The 11981-nt window shown below is 52.5% G+C and overlaps 1 protein-coding gene across 5 annotated transcripts in view; it reads left to right on the top strand.

Annotated features, from left to right (window-relative positions):
- Window positions 1-533: 533 nt before the first annotated feature.
- The window catches only part of LOC143815672 (uncharacterized), a 219540-nt gene continuing 208092 nt past the window's right edge, over window positions 534-11981 (top strand). For all 5 annotated transcript variants that reach the window (XR_013223776.1, XM_077295171.1, XM_077295172.1 and 2 more), the window contains exon 1: window positions 534-764. Coding sequence is in view for 4 of the 5 variants with exons in the window: in XM_077295171.1 (XP_077151286.1) it covers window positions 665-764 (100 nt within the window). In the remaining variant the exon portion in view is untranslated. The remainder of the gene's footprint in view (window positions 765-11981) is intronic.

Here is an 11981-nt window from a genome sequence, read left to right as displayed (position 1 = left end):
GGCCTTTTTTTAAGTCCTATCTAATGTGGGTTTTTCCCCACCTGTTTTTTTTTTTAACTTGCCACTGTGGGTGGAATTTAGGGTATCCCATTGTTTCCACCAGATTCATCATGTGCAACCTTTCGAAAGTTGAAAAAATTATTGCAAATATATCCCAGTCCTTCCTGGAGAAATTTTATGTATGCCTGTAATTTAGACACAAATTTTGTAGCATTTAATCAGAGCAGGCCCTTCATGTCTTGACCTTCCTTATTGATGGTGGTCATGGTGCAGTGAGACCCCATTCTAAGCTTAGCTATGAGATCTAATGCGTACTGTGTATCAATTAAAGTTTTCTGCTTAAGCATAGAACATACACTACATGAACATATATTTATTACATTTTGGTAAGCAGAGGAAAGACATTTATAACGTACTAACACAATTCTATTCTACAGTTGGGTCAGGCTATCTTTTTGGACCAAGTGAAATAACAGGAGCACTAGGAGGTTCTGTGATCGTATCATGCTACTACAATCCCATCCCTGCCAACATCCACGGGAGAAAGTTTTGGTGCAAAATTGTCCGAAAAGATTGTATAACTATTATATCAACCAATTATATTGCACCAGGATACGCTAATGGCACTCATCTGCAGAATTATAGAGACCATTTCAAGATAAATATGATAGATCTACAACCAAAGGACAGTGGATTATACCGGTGTGGAATCGGAAATGATAATAGTCGATTTTTTTATCCCATTAATGTAAAGGTTTCTGAAGGTATTTGCCATTTTCTTGCTCTTATTTCATATTTCTGAATGTATGACTAGTGGCAACATTGCTGGCCAAAGCAGCTGATCACCAGGCTTTGTACTATTTTTATTGGTTGTCACTAATGTCTGTAAAGGGGTTGTCTGGTCACACTAAACACAGGATAGGTCATCTATATGTGATTGGTAGAGGACCGACAACCAGCAGCCCCATTGAACTGCTGTTATTTTCTCTGTCGGCCACCAGATGTAAACACTTTGTATGGCGGTAGAAGGCATAGCTCCTTTCAGTGTGTTGAAGCCACTGCCGGCTACTGCAGAACAGCTTCTATTCTTTTGAAGCAGTAATTATTGTTTTCCAGCAATAACATCTGATGAGTAGGGGTGTCTGGTGTTGGACCCTCACCAAATTGATATTAATGACTAATTTTACATATACCTATGTCATTAATATGCCATGGCTGGACAATCCCTTTAACAGATTCTTTTCTTAAAGGGAACCTCTCATGTGAAATAATGCTGTTAATCTGCAGATATGGAGCTAATCTGCAGGTGAATAGCACTCAGAAGTAGTGTTGAGCGATACCTTCCGATATCGGAAAGTATCGGTATCGGAAAGTATCGGCCGATACCGTCAAAGTATCGGATCTAATCCGATACCGATACCCGATCCCAATGCAAGTCAATGGGACGAAAATATCGGAATTAAAATAAACCCTTTATAAACTTGTAGGTTCATTCTACATGAAGGAAAACAACTAAGAATAATGTAGGATGTATTGGGGGACGTGGCGGAGACATTAAAGGCACATAGGTTTAGCCCAAACAAATAGAATAGCAGGTTTTTTTGTTTTTTTTTATGACGTTCGGTGTTAGAAAGATTTTGACTATGTTATTTATTTTTTTTTTTTTCAGATATTGATGTTTCACTACTTCCACGTCCTTCACCTTCTTTTTTACTTCTCCCACACTTTCTTCTTCATTATCCTCATCATCAGCTTCTTTGACATCAACTATCTTCACCTTATTCATCTTCTTCTTCTTCTACCTATTTTTTTTTTTTTTTTTTACATTGTTCATATTCTTTTTATTTAACTATTATCTTTTTCATATTCAACTTCTTCATCATATTCTTATTTGTGACAGGCATTCCCGTAGTTGTTATCTATAAAAGTTTGAAGATTACACCTTCCGTTCTGCCTGTCACAAAAGAGTTACATTTGTCCGCGTTCAGTTTGGCCTGCAGCATCAGGCTTTATCCAGGGGCACCACGAGGAGGAACGGACTCACCCCCATACACTGCTTAGTCTTCTTCTGCTTATAATTTAGATACTATCTTTTGCTCTGATATTTAGTCTTATGCTTAATGTTCTTCTGCTCTTTGTTCTGCAGCCTCTTGTTCTTCTGCTTCTCGGTCTCCCATGTCGTCGTCGTCTCCAGGGTCGTCGTCTCCAGGGTCGTCGTCTCCAGGGTCGTCGTCTCCGGGGTCGTCGTCATCGGGGTGGTCTTCAGGGTCATCGTCTCCAGGGTCGTCGTCATCACGGTGGTTGTCATCTCTGGTGTCGTCGTCATCTTAGGGGTGGTCTTCCGGGTCATCGTGTTTAGTCTCTTGAACTTGGAAATGTAGCAGAAGGTACAAGAAGGCTGAGAAAATGCCGAGAAACAGCTGATGGAACTGGAACTCGGATGGCTACCCGAAGGTCCAAGAGCCAATGGAACTACCGAGGACCAGCTGACGTTACTGGAACCCGGTTACTAAGCAGGAGGTACCCGTGCCTGAAAGCACTACCAAGGACCACCTGACGTTGGTGGAACTCGGATACCCAGAGGGAGGCACCTAAGCCAAAGGCTCTGCCCGGAACCAGCTGACGGTACTGGAACCAGGATGGGGAGCAGAAGGTACAAGAGCAAAAGACACTGCCGAGAACCAGCTGACGGTGCTGGAACCCGGATGGGTAGCCGAAGGACCAAGAGCCAATGGAACTACCGAGGACCAGCTGACGTTACTGGAACCCGGTTACTAAGCAGGAGGTACCCGTGCCTGAAAGCACTACCAAGGACCACCTGACGTTGGTGGAACTCGGATACCCAGAGGGAGGCACCTAAGCCAAAGGCTCTGCCCGGAACCAGCTGACGGTACTGGAACCAGGATGGGGAGCAGAAGGTACAAGAGCAAAAGACACTGCCGAGAACCAGCTGACGGTACTGGAACCCGGATGGGTAGCCGAAGGTCCAAGAGCCAATGGAACGACCGAGGACCAGCTGACGTTACTGGAACCCGGTTACTAAGCAGGAGGTACCCGTGCCTGAAAGCACTACCAAGGACCACCTGACGTTGGTGGAACTCGGATACCCAGAGGGAGGCACCTAAGCCAAAGGCTCTGCCCGGAACCAGCTGACGGTGCTGGAACCAGGATGGGGACCTATTCAAGCTTGTCTTCCTAGAGCCCCAACTAGCAGTGTTGGAGCAAAGGGTCAGCAGGAGGAGGAGATGGAGCAGAGTGTAGGCCGAAGCCTGCACTGGCGGCAGCTTTGGGTCTGTTGTGTCTGCTTGGCAGTTGCAGGACACGTTGCCGGCTGCACAGCAGGGGAACAGCTGGCGGTGCTGAACCCCACTGACACATTGGCTGGTGTTTTTCTCTGTGCAGCTAGCAGTACCGGGCCCCAACTGGCGGTGTTGGAGCCCGGCTCTGCAGGGGGAGCAGAGTGTAGGCCGAAGCCTAATTGAACCAATTTCAAAGGTAACCTTTAACCCCCCCTCAGGTGTTACAAAGTAGAAGAGCCACAGCTTATGCAGCAGTAGTGCTGCACAAGTCAAAGGTTGCTCTTTTAATTTTTCTCCTTGCACACGCTGAATGAAACACGTATAACATTTAGCCCTTTATACAGTCAAACTGTGTTGGAGGCGCGAGTTCCCTTCGTAATGAGACGCAGCACAGATGTCAAGAATCCCACCTTGGTGCTGGGTGCAGCCTCCTGAGCGTTGTTATTTGCTGTACAGGAGTCTGCGCTGTCGTGTTATCCCCTGGCCTAGCGCTGTTAGCGCTGCCCATCTTCTGACATCATTTAATGTCGGCCGGTGCGGTTTGCGATGACCATGAATCCCAGCCCCCCAGTGTCTTAACATTGTTAAAACACTGCGGGGCTGGGATTCATGGCCTGGCGCAGTACATATGTTCGCCTCTCGCTTGGGTTCTTACACCCGCTTCAGACTATGCGGCGTCAGCTGATCCCTTATCGCATGCCACGGCCATGAAGCCGCACAGTCTGAAGAAGGCGGAAGGAGATGAGGGACAGGCGAACTGATGCACTGCTCATGCCCATCAATCACACCCTCGCAGTCCCAATAAATAAGACACCGAGGGGCGTTGTGTGGGTCAGGGCGGCCGCAGAGGCGCAGGCAGCCAAACAATGATGCCAGAAGATGGGCAGCGCTACCAAGGGGGTTGCAGCGTGTCATTACAAAGGAAAGTCACACCTCCGGGACGGTTAAATGGTCACACAGAGGACACATTTTAGACGTGTTTTCAGTTCCACATGTGCGAGGAGAATACGTTTATGAGCCACCTTGCACACATGCAGCATTACCGCTGTACAAGGTGGCTGTAAAACGTACAAACGCCTGGGGGAGGGGGGACAGGTTCCCTTCAATTTCAGTTCTTGTGTCTGCGTGGCTTTTGCAGGACACGATGCCGGCTACACAGCAGGGGAACAGCTGGCGGTGCTGAACCCCACTGACACATTGGCTGGTGTTTTTCTCTGTGCAGCTAGCAGTACCGGGCCCCAACTGGCGGTGTTAGAGCCCAGGGTCAGCAGGAGGAGATGGAGCAGAGTGTAGGCCGAAGCCTGCACTGGCGGCAGCTTTGGGTCTGTTGTGTCTGCGTGGAAGTTGCAGGACACGTTGCCGGCTGCACAGCAGGGGAACAGCTGGCGGTGCTGAACCCCACTGACACATTGGCTGGTGTTTTTCTCTGTGCAGCTAGCAATACCGGGCCCCAACTGGCGGTGTTGGAGCCCGGGCTCTGCAGGGGGAGCAGAGTGTAGGCCGAAGCCTAATTGAACCAATTTCAAAGGTAACCTTTAACCCCCCCTCAGGTGTTACAAAGTAGAAGAGCCACAGCTTATGCAGCAGTAGTGCTGCACAAGTCAAAGGTTGCTCTTTTAATTTTTCTCCTTGCACACGCTGAATGAAACACGTATAACATTTAGCCCTTTATACAGTCAAACTGTGTTGGAGGCGCGAGTTCCCTTCGTAATGAGACGCAGCACAGATGTCAAGAATCCCACCTTGGTGCTGGGTGCAGCCTCCTGAGCTTTGTTATTTGTTGTACAGGATTCTGCGCTGTCGTGTTATCCCCTGGCCTAGAGGTGTTAGCGCTGCCCATCTTCTGACATCATTTAATGTCGGCCGGTGCGGTATGCGATAACCATGAATCCCAGCCCCCCAGTGTCTTAACATTGTTAAAACACTGCGGGGCTGGGATTCATGGCCTGGCGCAGTACATATGTTCGCCTCTCGCTTGGGTTCTTACACCCGCTTCAGACTATGCGGCGTCAGCTGATCCCTTATCGCATGCCACGGCCATGAAGCCGCACAGTCTGAAGAAGGCGGAAGGAGATGAGGGACAGGCGAACTGATGCACTGCTCATGCCCATCAATCACACCCTCGCAGTCCCAATAAATAAGACACCGAGGGGCGTTGTGTGGGTCAGGGCGGCCGCAGAGGCGCAGGCAGCCAAACAATGATACCAGAAGATGGGCAGCGCTACCAAGGGGGTTGCAGCGTGTCATTACAAAGGAAAGTCACACCTCCGGGACGGTTAAATGGTCACACAGAGGACACATTTTAGACGTGTTTTCAGTTCCACATGTGCGAGGAGAATACGTTTATGAGCCACCTTGCACACATGCAGCATTACCGCTGTACAAGGTGGCTGTAAAACGTACAAACGCCTGGGGGAGGGGGGACAGGTTCCCTTCAATTTCAGTTCTTGTGTCTGCATGGCTTTTGCAGGACACGATGCCGGCTACACAGCAGGGAAACAGCTGGCGGTGCTGAACCCCACTGACACATTGGCTGGTGTTTTTCTCTGTGCAGCTAGCAGTACCGGGCCCCAACTGGCGGTGTTAGAGCCCAGGGTCAGCAGGAGGAGGAGATGGAGCAGAGTGTAGGCCGAAGCCTGCACTGGCGGCAGCTTTGGGTCTGTTGTGTCTGCGTGGCAGTTGCAGGACACGTTGCCGGCTGCACAGCAGGGGAACAGCTGGCGGTGCTGAACCCCACTGACACATTGGCTGGTGTTTTTCTCTGTGCAGCTAGCAGTACCGGGCCCCAACTGGCGGTGTTGGAGCCCGGGCTCTGCAGGGGGAGCAGAGTGTAGGCCGAAGCCTAATTGAACCAATTTCAAAGGTAACCTTTAACCCCCCCTCAGGTGTTACAAAGTAGAAGAGCCACAGCTTATGCAGCAGTAGTGCTGCACAAGTCAAAGGTTGCTCTTTTAATTTTTCTCCTTGCACACGCTGAATGAAACACGTATAACATTTAGCCCTTTATACAGTCAAACTGTGTTGGAGGCGCGAGTTCCCTTCGTAATGAGACGCAGCACAGATGTCAAGAATCCCACCTTGGTGCTGGGTGCAGCCTCCTGAGCGTTGTTATTTGCTGCACAGGAGTCTGCGCTGTCGTGTTATCCCCTGGCCTAGCGCTGTTAGCGCTGCCCATCTTCTGACATCATTTAATGTCGGCCGGTGCGGTTTGCGATGACCATGAATCCCAGCCCCCCAGTGTCTTAACATTGTTAAAACACTGCGGGGCTGGGATTCATGGCCTGGCGCAGTACATATGTTCGCCTCTCGCTTGGGTTCTTACACCCGCTTCAGACTATGCGGCATCAGCTGATCCCTTATCACATGCCACGGCCATGAAGCCGCACAGTCTGAAGAAGGCGGAAGGAGATGAGGGACAGGCGAACTGATGCACTGCTCATGCCCATCAATCACACCCTCGAAGTCCCAATAAATAAGACACCGAGGGGCGTTGTGTGGGTCAGGGCGGCCGCAGAGGCGCAGGCAGCCAAACAATGATGCCAGAAGACGGGCAGCGCTACCAAGGGGGTTGCAGCGTGTCATTACAAAGGAAAGTCACACCTCCGGGACGGTTAAATGGTCACACAGAGGACACATTTTAGACGTGTTTTCAGTTCCACATGTGCGAGGAGAATACGTTTATGAGCCACCTTGCACACATGCAGCATTACCGCTGTACAAGGTGGCTGTAAAATGTACAAACGCCTGGGGGAGGGGGGACAGGTTCCCTTCAATTTCAGTTCTTGTGTCTGCGTGGCTTTTGCAGGACACGTTGCCGGCTACACAGCAGGGGAACAGCTGGCGGTGCTGAACCCCACTGACACATTGGCAGGTGTTTGGCTCTGTGCAGCCAGCACATCTGGGCCCCAACTGGCGGTGTTAGAGCCCAGGGTCAGCAGGAGGAGGAGAGGGATTACAGTGTAGGCCGAAGCCTGCACTGGAGCAAGTTGAAAGGGAAACTTTACCCCCCCCCAAGCGTTTGTAGCTGAAAGAGCCATCGTGTACAGCACTAATGCTGGAAAAGGTAAACTTAGCTCTTTTAATTATGGTCCTTGCACATGCTGAACCTAACACTTATGAAAAGTGTCCCCTCCTACCGTGATACCGTCTGGTTGGTGGAACTGTCCTTTGTGATGTGACGCAGCACAGCCGTCATTCTTACCCCCTTGGCGCCGTGCGACGCCTCCTCAGCGTTGTTTGAATCAGTCCCGGAGCCTGCGCTGTTAGGTTAGCCCTTGGCCATGCACACATTTTGCGCTGCCCGTCTTCTGACATCATTTGGTGTCAGGCTGGCTGCGCCTGTGCGGCCGCGCTGGCCGAGAGCCCGCCTCGCAGTGTCGTCTAATGTAATCCCACCGCGGGCCTGGGATCCGTGGCCATGCGCAGTGCATATCCTCGCCTCTCACTCCCCTCCCTACGGCTTCTTCAGACTGTGCGGTGTCACGGCCGTGGCATGCTATTAGGGACCAGCTGACACCGCACAGTCTGAAAAAGCCGTAGGGAGATGAGTGAGAGGTGGAGGTTCAGATATGCACTGCGCATGTCCATGGATCTCAGGCCCCCAGTGGGATTAAATCAGAAGACACTGCGAGGCGGGCTCTCGGCCAGCGCGGCCGCACAGGCGCAGCCAGCCTGACACCAAATGATGTCAGAAGACGGGCAGCGCAAAATGTGTGCATGGCCAAGGGCTAACCTAACAGCGCAGGCTCCGGGACTGATTCAAACAACGCTGAGGAGGCGTCGCACGGCGCCAAGGGGGTAAGAATGACGGCTGTGCTGCGTCACATCACAAAGGACAGTTCCACCAACCGGACGGTATCACGGTAGGAGGGGACACTTTTCATAAGTGTTAGGTTCAGCATGTGCAAGGAGCACCACGAAAAGAGGCACTTTTTCCCTTTGCATCATTACTGCTGCACAAGGTGGCTCCTTCAGTAACAAACGCCTGGGGGGGGGGACAGGTTCCCTTAAATTTAACTTGTTGTGCCTGCGTGGCGGTCGCAGTACACGTTGCCGTATACACAGCAGGGGAACAGCTGGCGGTGCTGAACCCCACTAACACATTGGCGAGGTGTTTGGCTCTGTGCGGACAGCACTTCTGGACAACAACTAGCGGTGTTGGAGCCCAGGGACAGGTGGAGGAGGAGGAGGTCGAGGAGGTAGGAGGAGGTAGGAGGGATTGCCACACACACAGCAGGGGAACAGCTGACGTTACTGAACCCCAATAACAGAGGAGGGACTGTTGGGACTGTGCGGACAGCACTTCTGGACGGCAACTAGCGGTGTTGGAGCCCAGGGACAGGTGGAGGAGGAGGAGGTGGAGGAGGTAGGAGGGATTGCCACACACACAGCAGGGGAACAGCTGACGTTACTGAACCCCAATAACAGAGGAGGGACTGTTGGGACTCTGCGGACAGCACTTCTGGACGGCAACTAGCGGTGTTGGAGCCCAGGGACAGGTGGAGGAGGAGGAGGTGGAGGAGGTAGGAGGGATTGCCACACACACAGCAGGGGAACAGCTGACGTTACTGAACCCCAATAACAGAGGAGGGACTGTTGGGACTGTGCGGACAGCACTTCTGGATGGCAACTAGCGGTGTTGGAGCCCAGGGACAGGTGGAGGAGGAGGAGGTGGTGGAGGAGGTAGGAGGGATTGCCACACACACAGCAGGGGAACAGCTGACATTACTGAACCCCAATAACAGAGGAGGGACTGTTGGGACTGTGCGGACAGCACTTCTGGACGGCAACTAGCGGTGTTGGAGCCCAGGGACAGGTGGAGGAGGAGGAGGTGGAGGAGGTAGGAGGGATTGCCACACACACAGCAGGGGAACAGCTGACGTTACTGAACCCCAATAACAGAGGAGCGACTGTTGGGACTGTGCGGACAGCACTTCTGGACGGCAACTAGCGGTGTTGGAGCCCAGGGACAGGTGGAGGAGGAGGAGGTGGAGGAGGTAGGAGGGATTGCCACACACACAGCAGGGGAACAGCTGACGTTACTGAACCCCAATAACAGAGGAGGGACTGTTGGGACTGTGCGGACAGCACTTCTGGACGGCAACTAGCAGTATTGGAGCCCAGGGACAGGTGGAGGAGGAGGAGGTGGAGGAGGTAGGAGGGATTGCCACACACACAGCAGGGGAACAGCTGACGTTACTGAACCCCAATAACAGAGGAGGGACTGTTGGGACTGTGCGGACAGCACTTCTGGACGGCAACTAGTGGTGTTGGAGCCCAGGGACAGGTGGAGGAGGAGGAGGTGGAGGAGGTAGGAGGGATTGCCACACACACAGCAAGGGAACAGCTGACGTTACTGAACCCCAATAACAGAGGAGCGACTGTTGGGACTGTGCGGACAGCACTTCTGGACGGCAACTAGCGGTGTTGGAGCCCAGGGACAGGTGGAGGAGGAGGAGGTGGAGGAGGTAGGAGGGATTGCCACACACACAGCAGGGGAACAGCTGACGTTACTGAACCCCAATAACAGAGGAGGGACTGTTGGGACTGTGCGGACAGCACTTCTGGACGGCAACTAGCGGTGTTGGAGCCCAGGGACAGGTGGAGGAGGAGGAGGTGGAGGAGGTAGGAGGGATTGCCACACACACAACAGGGGAACAGCTGACGTTACTGAACCCCAATAACAGAGGAGGGACTGTTGGGACTGTGCGGACAGCACTTCTGGACGGCAACTAGCGGTGTTGGAGCCCAGGGACAGGTGGAGGAGGAGGAGGTGGAGGAGGTAGGAGGGATTGCCACACACACAGCAGGGGAACAGCTGACGTTACTGAACCCCAATATCAGAGGAGCGACTGTTGGGACTGTGCGGACAGCACTTCTGGACGGCAACTAGCGGTGTTGGAGCCCAGGGACAGGTGGAAAAGCAGAGGAACACAATGTAAGCCGAAGCCTGATTGGAGAAAGTCGAAAGGGAACCTTTAACCCCCCCCCAAGGCGTTTGTAGCTGAAAGAGCCAGCTTGTGCAGCACAAAAGATGCAAAAGGAAAAGGTGGCTCTTTTCATTATGCTCCTTGCAAACACAGAACTAAACACTTATAAAATGTGTCCCCTGAAACCGTGAGACCGTCCCGGAGGTGGGACTTTCCTTCGTAATATGACGCAGCACAGCCGTCATTCTTACCCCCCCGGCGCCGTGCCACGGCTCCTCAGCGTTGTTTGATTCCGTCCCGGAGCCTGCGCTGTTATGTTATCCCTTGGCCAGGCACACTTAGCGCTGCCCATCTTCTGACATCATTTGGTGTCAGGCTGGCTGCGCCTGTGCGGACGCGCTGGCCGAGAGCCCGCCTCGCAGTGTCGTCTAATGTAATCCCACCGCGGGCCTGGGATCCATGGCCATGCGCAGTGCATATCCTCGCCTCTCACTCCCCTCCCTACGGCTTCTTAAGACTGTGTGGTGTCACGGCCGTGGCATGCTATTAGGGACCAGCTGACACCGCACAGTCTGAAGAAGCCGTAGGGAGATGAGTGAGAGGTGGAGGTTCAGATATGCACTGCGCATGTCCATGGATCTCAGGCCCCCAGTGGGATTAAATCAGAAGACACTGCGAGGCGGGCTCTCGGCCAGCGCGGCCGCACAGGCGCAGCCATCCTGACACCAAATGATGTCAGAAGACGGGCAGCGCTAAGTGTGCCTGGCCACGGGATAACATAACAGCGCAGGCTCCGGGACGGAATCAAACAACGCTGAGGAGCCGGGGCACAGCGCCAAGGGGGTAGGAATGACGGCTGTGCTGCGTCATATTACGAAGGAAAGTCCCACCTCCGGGACGGTTTTACGGTATCAGTGGACACATTTTATAAGTGTTAAGTTCTGCGTGTGCAAGGAGCTAAACAAAAATAGCTACCTTTTCCTTGTGCAGCATTACTGCTGCACAAGGTGGCTCTTTCAGTAACAAACGCCTTGGGGGGGGGACAGATTCCCTTACATTTCTGTTGTTGTGTCAGCGTGGCGGTCGCAGGACACATTGCCGGCTACACAGCTGGGGATCAGCTGACGTTACTGAAACCCAATAACACTGGGTCGTATGTTTTGACTGTGCAGACGGCACTTCTGAGCCTCAACTGGCGGTGTTGGAGCCCAGGAATTACAGTTCAGGTGGTAGAAAGATGAACACAACAGGAGACCTGGATACTGTAGACAGTCACCTAATTATTTAATCAGGAAGAGGAGTGGCAAATTCCTGCGAGATCCAGGCCTTGTTCATTTTCAGGAAAGTAAGCCGGTCAACGTTATCGGAGGATAGTCGCATGCGACGGTCAGTTAGTACACCATCTGCAGCACTAAAGACACGTTCCGATAATACACTGGCCGCAGGGCAAGACAGCACCTCCAATGCATACTGGCTTAGCTCTGGCCATGTATCCAGCTTTGAGACCCAAAACTTGAAAGGTGAAGAGCCGTCTGGGAGTACAGCAAGAGGGCAAGACATGTAGTCTGTCACCATCTGACGGAACCGTTGCCTCCTGCTGACTGGAGCCGTCTGTGATGGTGTAGACTTTTGTGGCGGGCACAGAAAACTGTGCCACAGTTGGGCCATACTGGTCTTGCCTTGGGCAGAGGCACTGCTTCTGCTCCCTCTTTGTGCAGAGCCTCCACCACTGCCTGGACGCACTGAGCTGCTT

The sequence above is a fragment of the Ranitomeya variabilis genome, chromosome 3 (assembly GCF_051348905.1).
Source record: "Ranitomeya variabilis isolate aRanVar5 chromosome 3, aRanVar5.hap1, whole genome shotgun sequence".
Classification (NCBI taxonomy): Eukaryota; Metazoa; Chordata; class Amphibia; order Anura; family Dendrobatidae; genus Ranitomeya; species Ranitomeya variabilis.
Note: the sequence above shows the minus strand (reverse complement) of the source record. Positions and strands in the feature narration are given on the sequence as shown.